Source organism: Vulpes lagopus, chromosome 24 (assembly GCF_018345385.1).
Source record: "Vulpes lagopus strain Blue_001 chromosome 24, ASM1834538v1, whole genome shotgun sequence".
NCBI classification, from domain to species: Eukaryota; Metazoa; Chordata; class Mammalia; order Carnivora; family Canidae; genus Vulpes; species Vulpes lagopus.
The window spans coordinates 44,814,136-44,834,371 of NC_054847.1; the positions used below are offsets into that span (position 1 = coordinate 44,814,136).

The 20,236-nt window shown below is 41.1% G+C and overlaps 1 protein-coding gene across 1 annotated transcript in view; it reads left to right on the forward strand.

The window, feature by feature from the left end:
* Window positions 1–4,208: 4,208 nt before the first annotated feature.
* PHLPP1 (PH domain and leucine rich repeat protein phosphatase 1) overlaps window positions 4,209–20,236 on the forward strand; it is a 208,016-nt gene continuing 191,988 nt past the window's right edge. The window contains exon 1 of the mRNA XM_041739968.1: window positions 4,209–5,886. Within this exon, the coding sequence (XP_041595902.1) occupies window positions 4,449–5,886 (1,438 nt within the window). The 5' untranslated portion in view covers window positions 4,209–4,448. The remainder of the gene's footprint in view (window positions 5,887–20,236) is intronic.

Sequence of the window (20,236 nt, forward strand, 5' to 3'; positions counted from 1 at the left end):
CTAAAATCTGAAAAGCTATCAGATGTACTTTTATAAAGTGGACTACCTATGATGATAGTGGCAATCTGAGCTTTCCATAGAGTTCAAATGCTAAGTTTTGTGAGGGAGGGGTAAGGTTTTAGAGAGAACAGAAGGTATCTTCCTGCCAGTGAGAAGGGAACATATGAATTCAGTTTAGCCACCTGGGACCCATTTAGTGCACTAGAGCAGTAATTTGCTAAATGGGTCCCTCATAGTAAAAAAGAATGAGTAAATAGTGAGCAATTTAGGCATGGTAAACCACTAGTAGCTCAAGGGATATAAGAATGTGAAACTATAATTAGATCCCTTGTTCATAATGTACTAACTAAATGTATTACATTGTATATTGCATCTTTCTGAGTTTATTTCTGGACACAGCTGAGCCCCTAACAATTCAGACTGAAACCATCCCAGCTATCAATTCATGCTTCCATTAAAATTCCAACTGCTTATATTAGAAAAAAATTCCAAAGATGGTTTCTTTTATCTTGGATCTAAGGATGCAAACAGGATTAACCTAGATGCAAAACACAGCAAGTCAGTTATAAATCCCACGGCATAAAATAAACTGTGGCAGTAAATTGAAAATTATGTTCTCTTTTTCTATACTTAGCTGTGAAAATATTTTAACAACTTGGCATCAGGGTTTGCAACTTTTACATCTGTTGTTTCTTTTCAGGATTATCTTTTAGCATTTTAAGATGTGATTCTTTGAAGAGTGTGGCTAGTCAGAAACGTGGTATTAGATTGTACATTTGGAACATTTTAAAGGACTCATGAGTTACATGGTTTCAGGATGCTGGCCTATTCCTGCACTCTAAGTAGGAGAAGCTGCTATTTCCTGGGTGTCTGGAAAATATTTGTCCTTTACTGAAATCCTTTTCTTATTCAGAGCAATTGTATAGTGTGGGTTGGCTCAGATAGTTTGGATGATGTTCCATGATACTAGCAAGTTCTAAGCACATATTTCATTGCCCTTATCAATGTCTGTTATTTCAACAATGAGGTTTCAATTGTTCTAGTGGTAAGGGGACTGTATTCTTTATGAACTCTCCTTTACTTTCTCTCTCTCCACTCACCCCCAAGTTCAGTAACTTTATTGAAGGACTGTAAACCTTTACTCTTCTGCTTTTCTCTCAACTCTGATTTTGATTATTCTGGGTACAATGGAATAAGGCATCTTTCAGACCGACAGTGTGCACGAAATAGTTTATCTATTAGAAATTATATTCTGCATTCTTCTTCTCCACCCTGTCCCCAGTGCAGGATTTTTTGCTTTGCTTTGTCTTTTAGGCTGGAATATATTTCCTTTTTCCTTTATGCTGAGATATTTTAACATTAACATCAATCATTATTTCCCCCCTTCCAATTCAGTAATCCCTAATAGAAAGTGAGGCAAGTGTGTATGATGACTCCCAGCCCCTCTTACCTTCAGTACTTTGGATACTAACTTCTCTGAGCTATGCTTTTTCTTTAATTTTTTTTCCCGTTGGAGGAGATGTTTTGGTTATAAATACCTTCAAAGAGTAAACAAAATTCCAAGAGGATAAAAAGGTAGAGTTGGGGTGATCGTATAAATCTGAATGATGGGAACCAGAACTAGATTAAGTACAGTACTACAATTTCTTAGGATGAAAATGGACCATTGGCCAATGGTAACAGTATTTATGATTAGAATAAGCTTTCCATGAGTTCGTTACATTAGCTAAAGAAATATACCTCTAGAAGGCAGCTATCTGGGAGCTATAAGGTATATTTCTTATAAAGTAAAAATTAGGGCAGCGGTTTAGTGCTCAGCGGTTTAGTGTTGCCTTCAGCCCAGGGCGGGATCCTGGAAACCCGGGATCGAGTCCCATGTCCAGCTCCCTGCATGGAGCCTGCTTCTCCATCTGTCTGTGTCTCTGCCTCTCTCTCTCTCTCATGAATAAATAAATAAAATCTTAAAAAAAAAAAGCAAAAATTAAACAGGTTTGTAGGAAATCAGCTAAGGAACTAATGAATATAAAGAGGTGTAAATAGTCTATGTTTTAGGACTGAAATTTAACATGCTCTTTGTTTTTTTATCTAATTAAAGAAAGGGTAAGTTAAAATATTATTTTCATTTCTATAACTAATTGTGTTAGGAGCTACTCAAGGCAACATATGGATTAGCATAGTTGACATTTATTTTAAATATATTACTTCTTTTCTGCTTTGCTTTCTCTCAGAGACAGAACTTTCAGCAACTACCTAGTTTCATATGTTACAGAAAACTTTATCCAAAGTTAGTCTCTATTGTTTGACTTCCTAGAGAAGGTCAATTCCCCTTGTTTTAATTTTGTTTCCTCCCATGTTACTTTGCATTTTGAATGTCTCACTTGTTGAATGTCTTTCTTTATAACCTATATGCTCTATATGAAGGCAAGAACAGTGTCTGTTTTATTCAATTGTTTACCACAGTGACTGGTGTATACTATGTTTATAATTATTTGTTAAATTAATTGATGTGACTATCTTATCTCTCATGAGAGGATTTGCATTCTCCCTCACTTAAAAAACAGAACTCTGTGCTGTTGATTGAATTGAGACGCAATAAAAATTAGTTTCATAAGGCCAAGGGGTAAGACTTCAAAAGAAAGATACAGAAAATCATTTCCAGGAATTTCAAGAATTAAGAGAAATATTTATTTTTATCCTGGTAGCTTCCTCCATTCCTCTTCAATGAAATTGTGTAGATAACCTAAGTGTGACTTTACTTGCCCTTATCAATTTACTTCAGCGATAAGTTTCAGCGGGTATCTTTTTTTTCTCTTTTATAGATGTTTTAAATTTTTAAGTAATCTCTGTGCTCAAGTGGGACTCAAACCCACGATGCTGCGATCAAGAGTCCCATGCTCCACTGATTGACCAGCCAGGCACCCCTGATCTCTCTTTCTCTCTCTGTGGTGTCCCCCCCCCCCCCCCAAAAAAAAGGTCAGTAACTGTATTGAAGGCAGGCTCTGGATAGTTGGCAGTTGACACGTTCTCACTCACATGTGAAAATCCAGATTTATAAAACAATCTGGGGGAATGGTATTTCAATTACATTCATTAAATTCTTTAGGAAGCTATTCTAGTGTAGCCTACAATGTTATTTTCACTGATAAGAAAATGCAACTTTCCAGACCACAACGAAACATTTTAGCCGCAAAACCCATTTTTCCTCTTAATGCTCAAAGAAAAAACAAGGTAAGACCTAAGAGAGAATACACAGGACGAGCCAATCTCACATCCCACCACGTCTCTGGTCCATCGTTTCTTCTCCTTTGCACGGCTTCCACTGTCATTACCTTAACCCCAAACTTTTAAGGTCACTGGGGGAAACAACAAGACCCGAGTCGTTTGCCTTTTTCCTTCCCACATACAGTTGTAGGAGAGGCTCGGCTCGGGGTTGCACGGCTTCCAAGAAGCGCTTTCACCAACTGTCCAGGTTGGAACTTCCCTAGCCTGGAAAAAGCGAGGAAAGTAAGGTTGGCCATTTTCACCGCCGGTTATCCGGCGGGCTCGGGTGTGTTTTTGCATCTCCTACAAGGCGTGGAGGTGAGAACCCAAGAAAGGGGGAACTTCACACCGCGTAGAGTTCCTCAAAGCCCTCACTTTAAATCAGCAGGGAAAACGAAAGTCTTCAGGGGAGCGGGAACGGGCGGGCTGGGTACAGCTTAACCAACACGAACACTCCCAGATGCAGAGTTTAACAGCAGAGGGCACAATACCCACTGGCCGGAGCCCGCGGCCGGCTGCAAGGAGGGGCAGGGAGGAAGGCACTCTGGAGCTTGTGGTTCGCCAAGTTTCCCTCCGCCGGGTTCGTTCCCGCGCTGGAACTACAACGCCCAGCGTGCACCGCGCGCCTCTCTGCGCTCTGCCCGCCCCTCTCCGAGGCTGGCGCAGGAACCTCCCGGGAAACGGCTCCCCCCTCGCCCCGCCCCCGTACGCACGCGTCACGTTTGTTTACCCTGAAGCCCCGCCTCCCCGTCGTCCTCGGGCTCTCTCCGCTCCTCCCGGGAATGCCGTCATGCTAATATGCATATTCATGAGGCCCCCGTGGCGCTCCCGCCCAGCCCGCTTCCCGCCTTCCCGCTCCAGGCGCCTGATTAATATTCAATGAGCCCAGCGACGCGGCTGGTTCGCCCCGGCGAGGCGGGGCCTGCGCGCCCGAGCCCGCGACCCGGGCGGGGAGGGCGTGTGCGGGGGGGCGGTGGCGGCGAGGCGGGCGGGCGCGCGGGATGGAACACCGAGACACCGACGGAATGCTCCGAATTGCCACATAATCCCCTGGAACGGCCGCGCCGCACGCCATTGGCTTCTCCCTCGTCGCCGCGCCGCCGCCGCCGTCTCCCACCTCGGGCTCACCGCCTCGCTCTCGTCCCGCTGCCTCCGGAGCTGGGGGGGAAGCGCGAAGCCCCACTGCAATGGAGCCCGCCGCCGCGGCTACGGCGCAGCGACTCCCCGAGCCCAGCAGGGAGGACCGAGCTCCGGCTCCGGCGGCGGCGGCGGCGGCGGCGGCGGCGGCGGCCGGGGGCGGCCGGAGCCCGGAGCCCGCGCTGCCCCTGGCGGCCCCGGCCGGCGGGGCGCGGGAAGAGGCCCCCGGCGAGGCGCTGCCGGGCCGGGCGGGAGGCGCTGGGCGGCGGCGGCGGCGCGGCGCGCCCCAGCCCACGGCCGGCGGGGCTGCCCCGGGGCCGGGGGCCGGCGGCGGCGCTAACTCCCTCCTGCTGCGGAGAGGGCGGCTGAAAAGGAATCTGTCCGCGGCCGCCGCCGCCTCGTCGTCCTCGTCGTCGTCGTCGTCGTCCTCGTCCTCGGCCGCCGCCGCCTCGCGCTGCCCCGGCGCCGCCGGCCTCTCGGCGCCCGGCTCGGCCTCGGCGTCGCTGTGCACCCGGAGCCTGGACAGGAAGACGCTGCTCCTCAAGCACCGGCAGATGCTGCAGCTGCAGCCGTCGGACCGGGACTGGGTGAGGCAGCGGCTCCAGCGGGGCTGCGTGCACGTCTTCGACCGCCACCTGGCCTCCAGCTACCTGCGCCCGGTGCTGTGCACGCTGGACACCACGGCCGGCGAGGTGGCCGCCCGCCTGCTGCAGGTGGGCCACAGGGGCGGCGGCGCGGTCAGGGTGCCCGGCAGGGCCCCGGGCCCCGCGGCCGGCGCCGAGCGGGCGCCCGCCGAGCCCCGCCGCCCCGCGCCCGCGCCCGCGCCCGCGCCCGCGCCCCCGCCCCCGCCCGCCGTCGGGGACCCGCCGCGCGCGCCCCCCGCGGACCTGCAGCTGCCCCGCGGCCCCGGCGGGTGGACGCGCCGCGCCTCGCGCGCCAGCCCCGCGCCGTCGGACTCCAGCCCCGGGGAGCCGGGCGCCCGGCGGGCCCTGGACGGCGCGGCGGCGGGCGCGGCCTCCGACACCGAGAGCTTCAGCCCGAGCCCCAGCGCCGAGAGCGTGTCCGACCGGCTGGACCCCTACAGCAGCGGCAGCGGCAGCGGCAGCGGCAGCGGCTCCTCGTCGTCGTGCGAGGAGCTGGAGGCTGCCCCGGCCCTGGCCCTGCCCGGCCGCCGCGCGCAGTCCCGGCCGCCCTCGCCGACGGCCTCCCCGCCGCCGCCGCTGCAGCCGCAGCCGAAAGGCCCGCGCGGCCTCGACGGCCCGGGAGGGGCCGCCCGCGACCGGCCTCGGGAGGAGAAGGCGCCGCCGCCGCCGCCGCCCGCGCTGTACGTGCAGCTGCACGGGGAGACCACCCGGCGCCTGGAGGCCGACGAGAGGCCGTTGCAGATCCAGAATGACTACCTCTTCCAGCTGGGGTTCGGGGAGCTGTGGAGGGTGCAGGAGGAGGGCATGGACTCGGAGGTCGGCTGCCTCATCCGCTTCTACGCAGGTAAGGCGCTCGCCTGCCCCGACGTGCGGGGACGCCCGAGGTCCCGGGGCTGGGTGCCGGGGCCGGCTGCCCGCCCGCACCGAGAGGACGTGCAAGCCCTGGGAGCCTTCGTTCCTTCCCGCAGCGTCCCCGCGCCCTGCGTGTGACTCGGAGCGGGGCGCTGGCTGCAGCCTTGAGGGCCCGGAGCGGCGCCCGCGAACCCAGGTGGCCGCGGGACGGTGACGCGGGGCCTTCCCTCGGGCTCTCGTGGGCATGTTGGGTTGGAGGCAGGTTGGGATTCCAGGGGGACCAACGGACGTGCTCTAGGTCGTTCTTTGTACATTCGTCCACCGTTGGCCATTCTTGCCCCCCCCAGCTCCTTTCTTTTTCTTGTCACCTGGTGCCCTCGCCCAGCTCTCTCGTCTCGCTTAGTTGCTCCCGAGTGCTCGCTAACAGACCCTTCTTAGTGATACTCCCCCCCCCCCCGAGCTTTTTTGCTTTATTTCAGTTTCATCTGCAAGTGTGATTCTGGCATCAAAAGTGATGTCGCCTATTTCTTTTTCTCATTTCCTGCTGCCAGCCTCTCCCTCTCATTCTGACCGGGATGGCAGTGTGACTTGGCAGTAGGGATCCCAATAAGACTTGAAGTGGTTATCCTCTCTTGAGATGGTATCTAAGATCCTCCTCATTCTTTTTTTTTTTTTTTTTTTCGGTTCCAGATGAACACTTTTAAAATCTTTCTATTTTCTCCCCAGCTTTTTGAGATATTAGATCTAATTCTTAACTAAGGGTGACTGGTGTTTCTCTCTTGATTAAAGAATCGGAGGGTACTAAATTAATGAGCTATATACATCCTGGTTGATATATTGAAGCCTTATATTTGCGTCTTTTCCCTCCTCTAGTTTAAACAATTATGCTCTTAATTATAAGAAGTTTTATTTAAAATAGAGTTAGCATGACAAAATTAAGTCAGGAGACTTAAATCTTCCTCAGCGTTACTATTTCAGTTTGTAGGTGCTGCTGGAAAGATAATCCTACTTGTAACTTTGTTAATCTGTTGTTATACTTTCTAATTTAATGTTTTTGGTCCAACTTGTGTCGTAGTGGCAGTTTAGTCAGTTTGAATGAAGAAATCTTTACTGGCACATTGAAATATGCAGGACCAGTAGGATTCTTGGTGAGATGTCCTTTTAAGTTTCATTGAAGTTTTTCTATAATTCAAGTGGATTTCTGACGGATTTTTGCCTTATAAAGAAAGCCATATCGTAATACAATAGCATTTGCAGTTATCTACAGATAATATCTCAGTTGGATGACACGGCTTTAAAAGTTTATGACCTAGAAAATCGGTGATTTTTTTTTTTTTTTTAATGTAGGAGCAACAATTATATCATTTTCTCCTGGAGCTAATAAGAGTATTTTACAAAAGCATTAAATGGTAATCACACTTGGAATGAGGATGATAATGTGAGAATGATAAATGCCCTTATAACCAAACCAATTGCACTGAATGAAATATATATAAAGCAAGGGATATGTAAAATAAACAGTATTGAACATATTTTATATACATAGAGCTCTGCATCTCTTATTTCCGCATGTTTTCCATCATGATAAATGCCCATAGGAAAAGGTTCTGGGTGTCCTCTTCATGAAATTTAAATCTTTGATGCCCTTGATTGCCTCTTCAAGTGTGTCTAAAGTATTCTAAGTGAATGATATACAGTGGTCTTGTTTTGTTTTAAACTTATCAATAGAAAAGTGACAAATTTTCTGGTTGAATCTTAAATTTCTGGTGTGGTCATTTTATTCTTTTTGTTTTGCTCTTTATGAAAAGCTGTAATTGTTATTTTCTGAACTTCATCTCTGTATGCACAGCATAAATATATATATACCTCTGTGTATACACTTGTAAAAATAACTAATAAAATGGGGATGTCACAAACAGTATCCAACCTATTATTGAATATGAAGCCATTGTACATGTGTCCTAGAAGGAAGATGCTTGATTGTTATAGAGATGGCTAGTTGTGTATTTTGGTTTTTACACAGAATTGAGCCTATTTTAATCCCAAGGTAATAAACAAAATGTCTGTTGTTCATTTGCCACAGAACAAAATTCAGTATATAGTGAGTCCAATTGAACTTTTGCAAGAAGGTAGTTATTGACGAACAAAAGGGCCTTTTTATAAGGTGGTCTTATTATGGGAACACTGTCAGGACTTCACACGCACTGAGGGTTTGTGCCTCACTGGTGGAGATTCCTAGAAATTACCCTTGCAGTGGAATGTAGGACGCCCAATGGGAGTGTTATATTTTGGTAGTAATTCTTTCCCTTAGGAAAAAGAGAATTAAGGTTTATTTTAGAGGAAACCCTTCAAGATGGTGTTGTATGCCACATTTGTTTTTATAATTTTACATATAACTGAAATTTCTTGAGCGTGTCTTTTTGTTTATATGTGTAGTTGGAGTTAAGGATAGATTAGGAAGCTGCCTTTGAAGCCTTTTAAATACTTTCCTGTATTTAAATTGAGCTCATTATCTGCTGTCTATCTAGTTATCTAGTCAGCTGCTTTTTTCTTTCTTTCTTTTTTTTTTTTTTTTGAGAAGTTCTTGTCCAGGGAACTTTCATTCTTTTGAAGGTCACCTTTCAATGAAATTTTAGTATTTATAACTTGATTCAAGTTATTATTAAAAGGTTTTGAAAAGCATTTGCAGCCTTTGAATATTTAAAAACTTATTTGGGTAAAGTAAAATGAAAATCTTTAAGGAACTGTAAGGTGTTGGATGAAAGTGCTATCTAATTACAGAGTTGTTAATGAAAACTTAGTTTGAAGATTATTAATGTGTCTTTCAAGCATTTTTTTAGCTGATTTAAAATATGACAAAATTTACATGTCTTTATATGAGGCTACTGGTCTTAGGTATTTTAAGTACTTTAACACTTAATTTCCTTTTAAAACAAACCATCTTAAATTCTAATTGGAAGAGTAATTTTAGGTAAAAGAATTTTTAAAAATTTATGTTGCTTGAAATAAGTTATGGACTTCAAAACATTAATGAGTTTTGTGTTTTGGACTATTTGGGGAGTCTGAGTCATCGACCAAGGGCAGTATTAAACGATATATTTTTTGACTCTTGTATCACCTTTTAGATTTAGTGGTCTAGCCACTTAAGTTCAAATTGTAATAGTGGGAAAGGATGTTGATGGAATGGAGAGCACACCCACTGTGCCTACTGAATCTTGGACAAGATATTTTTGTGTGACTTCTTTGGATTGCTCAGGAGAACAATCTCCTAACCCCTCTCATATTTCTTCTTTTTTTCTCTTTAGGGGAATGATCAAACCTTACATGGTTTCCTACATGGAAACCGAGAAGGGGTGGTTCAGCATTAAGCTGTAATATTGACCAGCAGGCTCTTATTACTATAATTACAGCAGTATTGAGTAACGTGGTATGAACATGTGACACCAGTGTGTGCTTGAGCAGTCTTTTCAATTTTAAGAACAAAGGGTTTGACTTTATTTTTGTTGTTTTATATTTGTTGTTCTTGATGTAAAGTGCATGCTGTCTTCTTCATAACTGTGGTTTGAGAACATCTATTAATATGTTGGGTTTTATTATCTTCAAAAATTTTAAAGGGCTTTCACATAAATTATCTCATTTGTCCTTTCAAAAACATTAGGGAGGAGTCAGTGTCAATCCTCTTTTCAGATGGAGAAACATGCACAGAGAGGTTTGCCTCTTGCTTGTGGTTTTTCAGTCCTTGGCAGAGCTGAGAATAGAGAGCTGGGATGTTCTGTTTTGCAATTCATATCACTTTCCATGAATCGATGCTGAATTTCATTTACACTTGATTCTTTCACTTGGTTAGAAGCATTCAGAAAATACGCTATTTTTGTTGTTAATGAGGTGATATTATCCTCCAGTCTAAAGCAGTATTCCTTGTGAAATGTTGATGGCTCTAATTTTTATCATGCTGTTTTTAAAAACCTAAGGTACCAAGACTGGCAAATAAATAGGCAGTACAGAAAGAGTACTAAAGTGTTGTAATAGTCTGGTTGCAGTAGGCATACTTGCATTTAAGTTGTTAGGAATTGAAGTTTACTTAATGACTATTTTTTTAATTTGACTATGCCTCATTTGTTAAACTGTAAATCTTCATTGGGTATAGAGAATTAACACTTCATCTGAAAAGTGAATAACTTTTCAGGGGGGAAGGTGTGGTAATTTGGTGCCTTTAAACATAGCCTTACTTGTAAAGTATTGAAAATCTACATCAGAAAAGGTTTGCTTAAGTCCTATTTTACAGTGGAATTGTTGGTACATTAGCGATAGTGCTTTATTGGTGTTACTATGCTATTGTTACAATTATTTTTATAATTCATACAGTATATGGAGCTGGAGAGTAAGCTATTCTCCCTGAATTTCATAGTTGTTTCTAAGATGTGTGTCTTTTGTGCTCAGTGAAATAATTACAGGGAGAGGAGATGTATAAGTTAGTTTTAAAGTTTTTGCGTTAAAAGTTTTTTTTTTTTTTTTTTTTTTTTAAGGTTGTTAAATCCACCACCTTAACTGATTGGTTATCCAAAGGTCATTATTAGTTTTTAAAGTGTACAATGTTTTTGTTATTTCTTACTCTCTCTTTTTTTTTTTCAAAGCCCTGAATTTGATTTATTGGTAACATAACATTCATTGACATTCTTTATGATCCAAGCCTAGTGTAATACTTGGCATGTTAGTTTAAACATTTGTTGAATTGAATTTGTGGAATTTTGTTAAGCAGCTGGTGGTGTATGCCCTGATTCTTCAGCCTTCCATCCTGTTTGGGTCCCCAAGGGATGTGTTAAACACACATATACACAGAGGCATTTCTTATGGCAGGAGATTTTAGATGTGCCACATACTATTAATATCTTCTGTTTCACGTGAGTGAAGCTCTGTGTGGATTTTGAGAGAGCAGTTCTCTCTTAAACTTTTCTTAGAGTTAACAGGTGTTCTTTTTCCTTCTTTTCAAAGGCATCTCCCACCTCAACTTTGAGATGCATTTAATGAGACATCTGTCAAATGAGGCATCTTAGATTTAATGATTTTGTTATGTGCCTGGCTTGAACGCAGTTCAGTCTATTTGGACAGGAGAAGGCTTTAATTGTTGTACTGTGAAAGTCAGGAGATCCTGAAGCCACTCAGTAGAAAAGCTTTTCCTTTAAAAAAGATGCCTGATATTTTGAAAAAGAGAGGAAGTTATCGAAATGTCTGGGAAAATGAAGACTTTAAAAAAAAAAAAAAATCCCTACCTTCTAAAACCTACTCTACCTCTTTAATCCCAGGCATCTGGTGTAACACTGGTAATGAGAGGTTTTGAATCTGGTCTCACGTCCCTGTGCTTCTAGGGCAAGCCTTTCTTTATACTTACCTTCGGTTTTCTAAAGATAGCATAATTAAAACAAAACAAAAAAAAAATGGCCATGTGGATTCTTTAGACATATTAGGTATTTATAACCTAAGTCTGTGTGACTGGTTGTATTTGGATTTGTCTGAAAATTCAACTCTAGGCTTTGGGAAATTTTGATAAATTTGAAACTCAGGGATCTGGAAAGAATAGACTTCCATGATATTTTTTTATTAAAAAACATTAGGATATTTGGTTAACTGTGAAATAGCAACTTTTCCAAGTTGTGTGATAGTGTACTTTAGAATCAAGCATAGTGATTACTGCATTACTGAAGTATCATTACACTTTGATGTAGAGGTGGAATGGTTTTGTTAAATATTTCGTATGATTAAGAGGTATACTGGTATACCTCTTAGTATGTTTAATGAAAGAGAGCATAACCTTTTCAGATCTCTAAGTTCTTGTTGAAATAATTGTTTTCCTGTTGTATTTTTACATTTGAGTTTGCTTCAATACATTGTAAAACATATATTCTGATAAAATGTCTTGTTCAGGTACAAGTCCAGTAGTTTTCTGAATTTAGAACCTAGCAGTTCTATAAGAAAAGGAGAGGAAAAGTCTGTTTGTAGGTTGTACACATTTTATCAGTTTGTAAATGTCAATATTTTATCAAAAAACAATATGCAGAATTTTTGTAAATGTCAATATTTTACAAAAAAACAATATGCAGAATTTTTGATATATACTTTCCCAAGTGAAGCCTGCTAAAATTAGTCTCATTTCCAGTTATATGAAAGCATTCAGTTGAAGACTGAACAGAATTAGAAATAATTTTGTCTTACCCCGTTTTAATAAGGAGTGAAAAATCTAATTAGAAATTTGAGGTTTGAGAGGATTTGAATTGGTTGGTTTTTCTTTTTAGTTTTTTTTCCCCCCTTCATTCTTTTCAAACAGGAAGAGTTTTATTTCTCCTATTATGTTTATTTCTAGCTATTTCTACTGATGCTTACATCTGGTGGAAAAGAAGAGAATGAATCTTATGATATAATTGCCTTATATGCTAGAATATTTGGGCTTTATTTTCAACTATGAGGCATGTTTTTAAATACAGTGGAAGTATGGTCTCTACTTGTTTTCCTTGCCTATTCAATAATTTTCTGGATTTTACAATCAGTTCGCTCCTGACACATGGTCTGGGACGTGAAATTTCATGCACGGAACGAGTTTATTTTTTTTTACCTTGTCAGTTATGAGAAATATTTTCCTAAGGAGTTCTTTTTTCTCATCCGTATATTTTGAGAATTTGCCTGGCTGTGTCTTAGTCCAGAGTGGGTGCTACATTATGGTTCTTGAGTTTGGCTGATGTGTCCTGGGATCAGGTGGAAGTAACCTTGATTAGTGTTTGTTTGTTTTTTCAAAAATAACTTTGGGGGCAAAATTACATGGTTTTATCTAACACTGAGAAAAAAATGGCGTGTAGTTTAAGGAAAGTAATCTGAAAGTTTGGAAACTTGGCATGACTTTGGGCATTCATTTTAACCTGTCCTGAGTATTGCTTTCCTGGCCAGTAAAATGATGAGCTTGGAGTGGAATAAGTCTAAGACCTCTTTCAGCTCTTAACATACTGGGGTTCCTTTGGAGAACCTTTCCTTCCCATTAGAAAGACTAAAAGTTGTAGTTGTTTTAGTTAAGTTCTATAAGACCTGTCTCTGGATTAAAAGAGTCAAATCCCCTGCATCTTCTCAGCGAGAAAGGAATGGACTTGGACCTCTTATATGCAAGATAGCCTGAGATGGACAACCAGAGTAGACCCCCTTTTTGGTATAGATTTGGACTGATGACACTATAGGTGATGTTTGGTTCACTCCCTCCCTGCCAGCCCTACTTCTCAACGTAGACTCAGTGTGCTAGAGTTGAATTTAAAGAAATATATCCTTTTTAAAGAGTTCTTCCTTGGGATCCCTGTGGCACAGCGGTTTGGCGCCTGCCTTTGGCCCAGGGCGTGATCGTGGAGACCCGGGATCGAGTCCCACGTCGGGCTCCCGGTGCATGGAGCCTGCTTCTCCCTCTGCCTGTGTCTCTGCCTCTCTCTCTCTCTCTCTCTCTCTCTCTCTGTGTGTGTGTGTGTGACTATCATAAATAAATAAAAATTGAAAAAAAAAAAGAATTCTTCCTTAAGGTGATTATAAAATCCTTTCATCGTTCAGTTTATCAAGTTTACTGTAATAGTAACTCTGTATTTGAGGTATTCAAACATGCAAAACTTACTAGTTTGTTAGTTCTAATTCTTGGTGAGTTGTGTGCCTGTCTCCTTGGGCTTAGTCTCAGGAGAAAAAGCCACTTAAAAGAAAATGAAAGTTTTGTATTGTTGATTTGATTAAATGATAGAATTTAGGCTCCCATGGAGATCCTAACATCTGTATTTTTATAGATGAGGAAAGCAAGACCACAGAGGTTAAGTATCTGGTCTAAGATCATTGATCAAGTCAGTCTCCAGATTAGGAGTAGCACCCGTGATTTGGATTATCTGTCCCTTGTTTTTGTTTTTTGTTTTGTTTTGTTTTCTTACCACGCTATGAATTACAAACTTATCTTTGGATCCTCCTTATATTTAGTATTCAAAATGAAAGTTAAAAAAAATGGAGTGTATACTTCACAGATTTGGTGGTTTCTCTGTGACTTCAAGGTATTTCTAGTTTCATTTTGTTCTAATCAGTGCTTTTGAGAGGTTGCATATCTCTTTGACAGATATAAAGGGGCTTCTAATGGAACAGCTGGATATCTTAATTGCATAGAGGGAAATTATTATTATTATCATTTTTTTCGCATAGAGGGAAATTAGATTTCATCAACGATGTTACTCTTTGGGGGATTTAATATGGAACTTTAAAGTTGACAGACAGGTGGCTGAGCACAGTACTAGAAAATGAGAAAACCAATGGTGATTGGTCTAGCACTTTGAAGTTGAAATTGTTAGAATGGAAAGGTGGTAGAAATCATAGACTTTTAACAATTATTTGGGAGAAAAATTTAAGAATAGATTTTGAAAATAATTCCCATTCCAACATGTTCATTAAAAAGATTCAGTATTACATCCTTAAAAAAAAAATTAAAGATGTCTTCTCACAATGAGATGCACATAGCTTATTCAGGCACACAGACCAAGTTTCCCTTTTGTGTAACATAAAAAAAACAACTGGCTTCAGTAATCTTTGGGCTTTTGTTGTTTGTTGGCTTTGGAAGTCTTTATCATGAAATCTGCTACTGTTTTGAATATCTCGGAGAGGGAGAGAGAGAATGAAATTCCTGGTCCTGTTAGCAAAAAGACAGTTTGTGAATATTTTTAGGAGTGTGAGAGAGATTCCCTTCTATATTAGGCTCTATTTTAATTTAATCGTTTACCTTAAGCGAAAGTTTTAGCTTTCCTTATAGGGAAGTTAATCTATTGAGTCAATTAATTCCTCAAAGATGACTGTTCATTTTTAATATGAGGAAGGGAACTTTTTAAAGTGCAGAAGTATGAAAGGGTAAAAATACATTGCATCTGACATGTAGAATATGTACTCCAGATGCTGAAACACAGGAAAAATTTTTCTTGATGGTCTTTTGGAGAGATGGTATGGCTGGGAGCAGCTGACATTCAGTTGTGTGTAATAAGGATCTCTCCTTATGGGAAGAAGTAAACACTACTATAATTGAAGGACACTTTTTCTCTTGTGTGCACCCCATACATGCGTTCTCCATGGAGTGTTGAGGAAGGATGTTAATGGAAGGTGGTGGTCCTATTTATGCGTGGAAGGGATAGGTGGAGTGTGGTAAGTAGTCTTGGGAGAAAAAGAAATCTTGATTTAAAAAAAAATTTGCAGTTCTTAATTACATGGAACTTTTTTTTTAAACATCTTAATTGGTAACATATTAATATTGTGACGGCCTATTCTCATATCCTGTGCTCATTTTTTGTTTGATATTTGCCTTCTTCCTATGGGTTTATAGATTTGTTTTAGAAATATATTTAGGGAAACTAGCTTTATTTTGTAAGTCACTAATATTTTCTTTATCCATTACACTTTTATGTCAGTCTTTTCCTTTAAATATTCAGGGTTCTGTGTCATGCTTAGGAAAGACTCCCTATCCCAGGATTAAAAAGTGAAATTTCCTGTATTTTCCTGTGGTATCTTATAGTTTTATTTTCTATGCTGAAAATTTTAATATGTTGTTTAAGAAAGGAGGTGGGAAAGAACAAATTGTGTCAATGCTTTTTATTGGATAATTGAGTTATTTCTTCACTGATTTAAAATGCCACTTTTCCTCAGTTTGTCTTTTTTTTTTCTTAACTGATGGAGATTAAAATCTATGCTATAGAACAGTAGAGGTTTAATAGCTATTTTGAATTTGTTCAGGAAAACAGGGAGAAAGGGAAGGATCTTTATCTGATTTCTACCACATTTCTTTTTTACTCCCTAATTTCTCAGTAGCTTTCAGGATGGCAACTCATGTGCTTTTGGAATATGGATGTGTCAGGATTCTCCTTTCCTATGGATACTTTGTCATCCTGAAGTAGTTAGGGTGGGAGTGGGGTTACCTGGAGTGTAAAATGCTGATATGTATATGTGTGTATATATATATATATATATATATATATATTGCATTAGGCAGAATTCAGCTGCTCATTTATGCTGAGGAGATTCCTTTTTTCTCCTTTTAAAGAATTTCTGGGACTACTTTGAAGGTCACTGTGAAGCACACATGATTTATCTTTTGAATATAGAAAAATGAAGACTAATATGCCTATCAAAATCAGTAACAACTGTCTGTGGTGCTTTGAAATTTTCTTTAGTTGACCTGAGAAGGGGTTTCTGTGTGTAGCTGTGAATTGAGATGACAAGGATATAATGCAAAATAACTCTGAGATAACTGAAAATTGAGTAATGAGACCAGTGTTCTAAATGGTACTTAGGGTGCTTTAGTGCTATAGGTAAATGAACTCCCAGAAAAAATGAAATAGTCTTATTGGGGGTAGGGGATAGTAGAGTCATAGATGTCAAACCTAGAAAAATCAAGTTAGAACATCTGCCACCTTTAGTAAGTGGGCTTTCATGGTCTGGTGACCAATTCTTAGTTATGTGACCACAAGACAAAAATTGTACACTGTTGCATTTCATGGCCTTCCTCTTTGGTGGAAAACTGAGATTCTCTTCTGTAGGTGTTTAGTTGTATTACCTAAATTCCAAATTATCTTGGATGGAATAGATTCTAGGCTTGAATCCATTAACACTTAAGGGGAAAGTCTCCAGACCCATTGCCCTAAAATACTAAATGAAATAAAGATGCAGTTGCCAGACTTATTTAGGTGTTTACAAGTAACATTTCTTTTCCTCCACAATGACGAACTGTATGGCATTTTTATTAACTTGAAGAAATAAGTGCAAAAACTCCTTATATATAATGTTCAAGAAATTTGAGTAGTATTTTGTTATTTAGCAAACATTTATATCATCCTTATTACATGCTAGACAGTGTTTTATGTGCTATATATATAATGTGGAAGTGCTTTGTGTGTGTGTGTATGTGTATATATATATATATATATACACACACACAGCCCTATGAGGTAGACCATGTTACTACCCTACCCTAGTATTACAGATAGAGGAACTGAGTTATAGAGCAGTATAGTAACTTGTCTGGATTTGTACAGCAAGTGAGGCACAGAATTCAGGGCCAAGTATCTGACATCAGAGTCAACTAGTTAGTATTGACCTTGTTTGCTGAATGTGGGGAACTTATGCCTAGTAACCTGGGGCCAGTTTGGGCATATCAGTATTTGGAAAACATAGATTTTGAAGTAGTTAAGGCCTGGACTTGAGTTCTGAATCTGCCACTGTCCCTAAAGCTCTACCTCCTTTATTCCTTCTGTTTTTTGTTTTGTTTTTTAGATTATTTTATTTTAAGATTTTATTTATTTTTTGGGGAAAGAGAGCAAGTGAGCTCAAGGAGGGGAGGGTAGCTGTAGAGGGAGAGGGAGAAGCAGACTTCCCGCTGAGCAGGGAGTGAGATGTGGGGCTGATCCCAGGACCTTGGGATCATGACGCAAGCCACCTGGTGCTCCAAGATTTATTTACTTATTAGAGAGAGAGAGATAGAGAGAGAGAGAATATGAATGTATGAATGAGGGAGGGGCAGAGGCAGAGGGAGAGAGAGAGAGAATCCCAAGCAGACTCCTTGCCGATTTCAGAGCCTGACACAGGGCTGGAGATCCTGACCCTAGCCAAAACCAAGAATCAGATGCCAACCAACTGAGCCACCCAGGCACCCCTCCTTCTCTGTTGAAAGAGGTACTTTGTGTCCCATGAGGTTGTTGAGATCAAATGAAATAAATGTTACAACCAAGCCCTAGTTTTAGAGTGGAAAGAGCACCATAATCGAGGACTTAGACACCTAGATTTGACTGTGGGCTTCTCTACTCGATGTGAGACCTATCATAAGCCCCGTAACCTCCTTAAGCCTCATTAGAGAAAGAGAAGTGATAAAATAAATGTGTCTCAAAGAACTTTGTGAGGTTCAGATTTGATGATATATGTGGAAGTGCTTTGTAAACTGTGAGATGTTACACAAATGTAGTGTGGTTTTATTATTCTTAGCAACAGCAAATTGCCACAAATGTTAATTAGAGTTAATTAGGGCTCATTAAGGAAAATGGGATATACAGTTGCTCAGTGACAGTGGCAGCCTGTACACTTCCATCCATCCATCTGTCCGTCTAGTAATTATTATATCTATATGTCAAAGGTGCTTTTGATTAAAAAATGACTGATTTGAATTTTCTAGGATCCCTTGACGTACTTACAGTTTTGAGGGCATTTTGTAAAACAACAACAACAACAACAACAAAACAAGCCAACATTTTTATACAAAGGTGAAAAGTGTTCCAGTAGAGGCAGGGTTCACAGATTGCTATAGTAGAAGTGAAAGAGAAAGGCACCTGCCTCCATGGTATGAATCCCCAGAAGGTCCTTGAGCCAAAGCTTGAGGGACCAGAAAGAGTAGATGATTGCCTTAATTCTGGGATCCTGAATTCTTTGAGAAGCAACTGTAGATTACTAGTTCAAATCCAGTCAGACCGAGTTTGGGATTAGTAGTTCTAGTTTAATCCTTAGGATTTATTAAATACCTTTCTGTCTAGGTATCTAGGCCTTTTTATCCACTTGAATCATTTGGGGTCCATTTGGTATTTGAGTTTGTGAGGGTACTATTCTGGATTAAGCAAATACTAATTCTGCTTTTTTGAAAAGAAAATACAAATATGTACATGCTCCATGTTGCCCTGAAGCCTGGTGCTGGGATCCTGCCATACGTTTGAAAGACATTGTCTTACTTCTTTCTTTAAGGGCTGTGAGGGTTTTGGATTCCTCAGATTTATGAGAGTTATGGGAAATGTGTTTATCTTCTGGAGACAGTTACTTTCTTTTAGTTTAGTGATACATGTAGATTGCATTAATGTAAAGTTTGGACAATGATGAGTTGGTCATAATCTGGGAATTTTATTTTTAACTGTGTTCAGCTAGTGTTTCAACCTTCATTGATGAAGAAAACTTTTTGTTGGACCAGGAGGAAACACAGTTCTTGAATGTTTATATAAACAAAAGCAACATATTAGCTCTTTAATCCATGGCTGGAAAGCTTGTTCTACACATATGGCAAGTTAAGTCTTTACTAATGGCCTGTTATAAATTTTGTTTTGTTTTTGTTTTAAATAGAAGGCATGTGTCTCTGTGAAATATTGTCTCGTGTAGTAATATGAATGACAACACTGGGAAAAAATAATTTTACTTTTTTTGTTTTTAAATTATGACAAACACCATGGTAAAAAAAAAAAAAAAGTTATTTAGATTCTAACTAAAGTAAGTCATGCTTCCAATTCAAATGAAAATGCTTCTCATTCATACTCCTCAGCATTGAGGTTAATCACCTGCCAATGTGTATTTTCCACTGTCATTAGCACCTTTTTGCACTCTGTGACAAATTTTTACAGAGACCTCAGTTGATTCATTAAAGTAACATCAACACTTGACAAGCTGATTTTATGGGGGATATTTTTTTTGGTGTGTGTGTGTGTGTGTTTTATGGGGGATATTAACAGAAATGTTGGCATCAGTGTAATCATAAAGAGAGTAGTTTCTGGTTCTCCTGTTTATAAAGCAGACACTCCAAATCCTTTGCTCTGTAACCAAGTCGAAAGAGCAACTTGGTGTTTTTAGCCACAATTTGAATGGTATTGTGTCATTAATAAATACACGATGACAAAAGTTCTGTAAACAGATATGTTGGAACTACTTAAGAGGATAATGTCATTCTGAAGATACCACATAAAAGTACATTTCTGAAACTAGGGCTTGTTTTGTAGTTAGTACAGTCAGAATGCTTGTTTTATATCTTGGATCAGCTTGCTGCTGCTAATAGAGAATTGGGAGCGGTCATTGCTTCCTGCCTTTGGAGATGTGTGTAAGATCTCCCACCTCCACCCCATCCCCACAACCTCTTGGTTCTAAGAAACTGGCAGATTAACCCCAGTGACTTCAACCTCCAAATAATACTGATGAATAAAGGAAGGTAGTACTCATTTATCTTTAAGGTACCATCATTAAGCACAACTATACTTACTCCTTTGCACAGTATCTTTATCTTTTAGAAACATTTGTGATACTGGAGTAGGCTCAACCAGAGTTGTCAGGATAGTTACTAAGTCAGAATCTGGTGAATGTAATAATTGAAGAAATACCGGCTAGATTATACCTTTGCCAGACACCATGATATAAAGTGGGTGACAATCATGTGGATATCTGAGGGGGAGGGCATAGAATCTGGGCATTTGAAGAAACCAGTGGCATCTGGTTCAGTTTCTTATCTGGCATAGAAATCTGTGCTTCCCTGAGTGATGGTCATCTGGCGTCTGCCTGTTGACTGCTTACTAGGT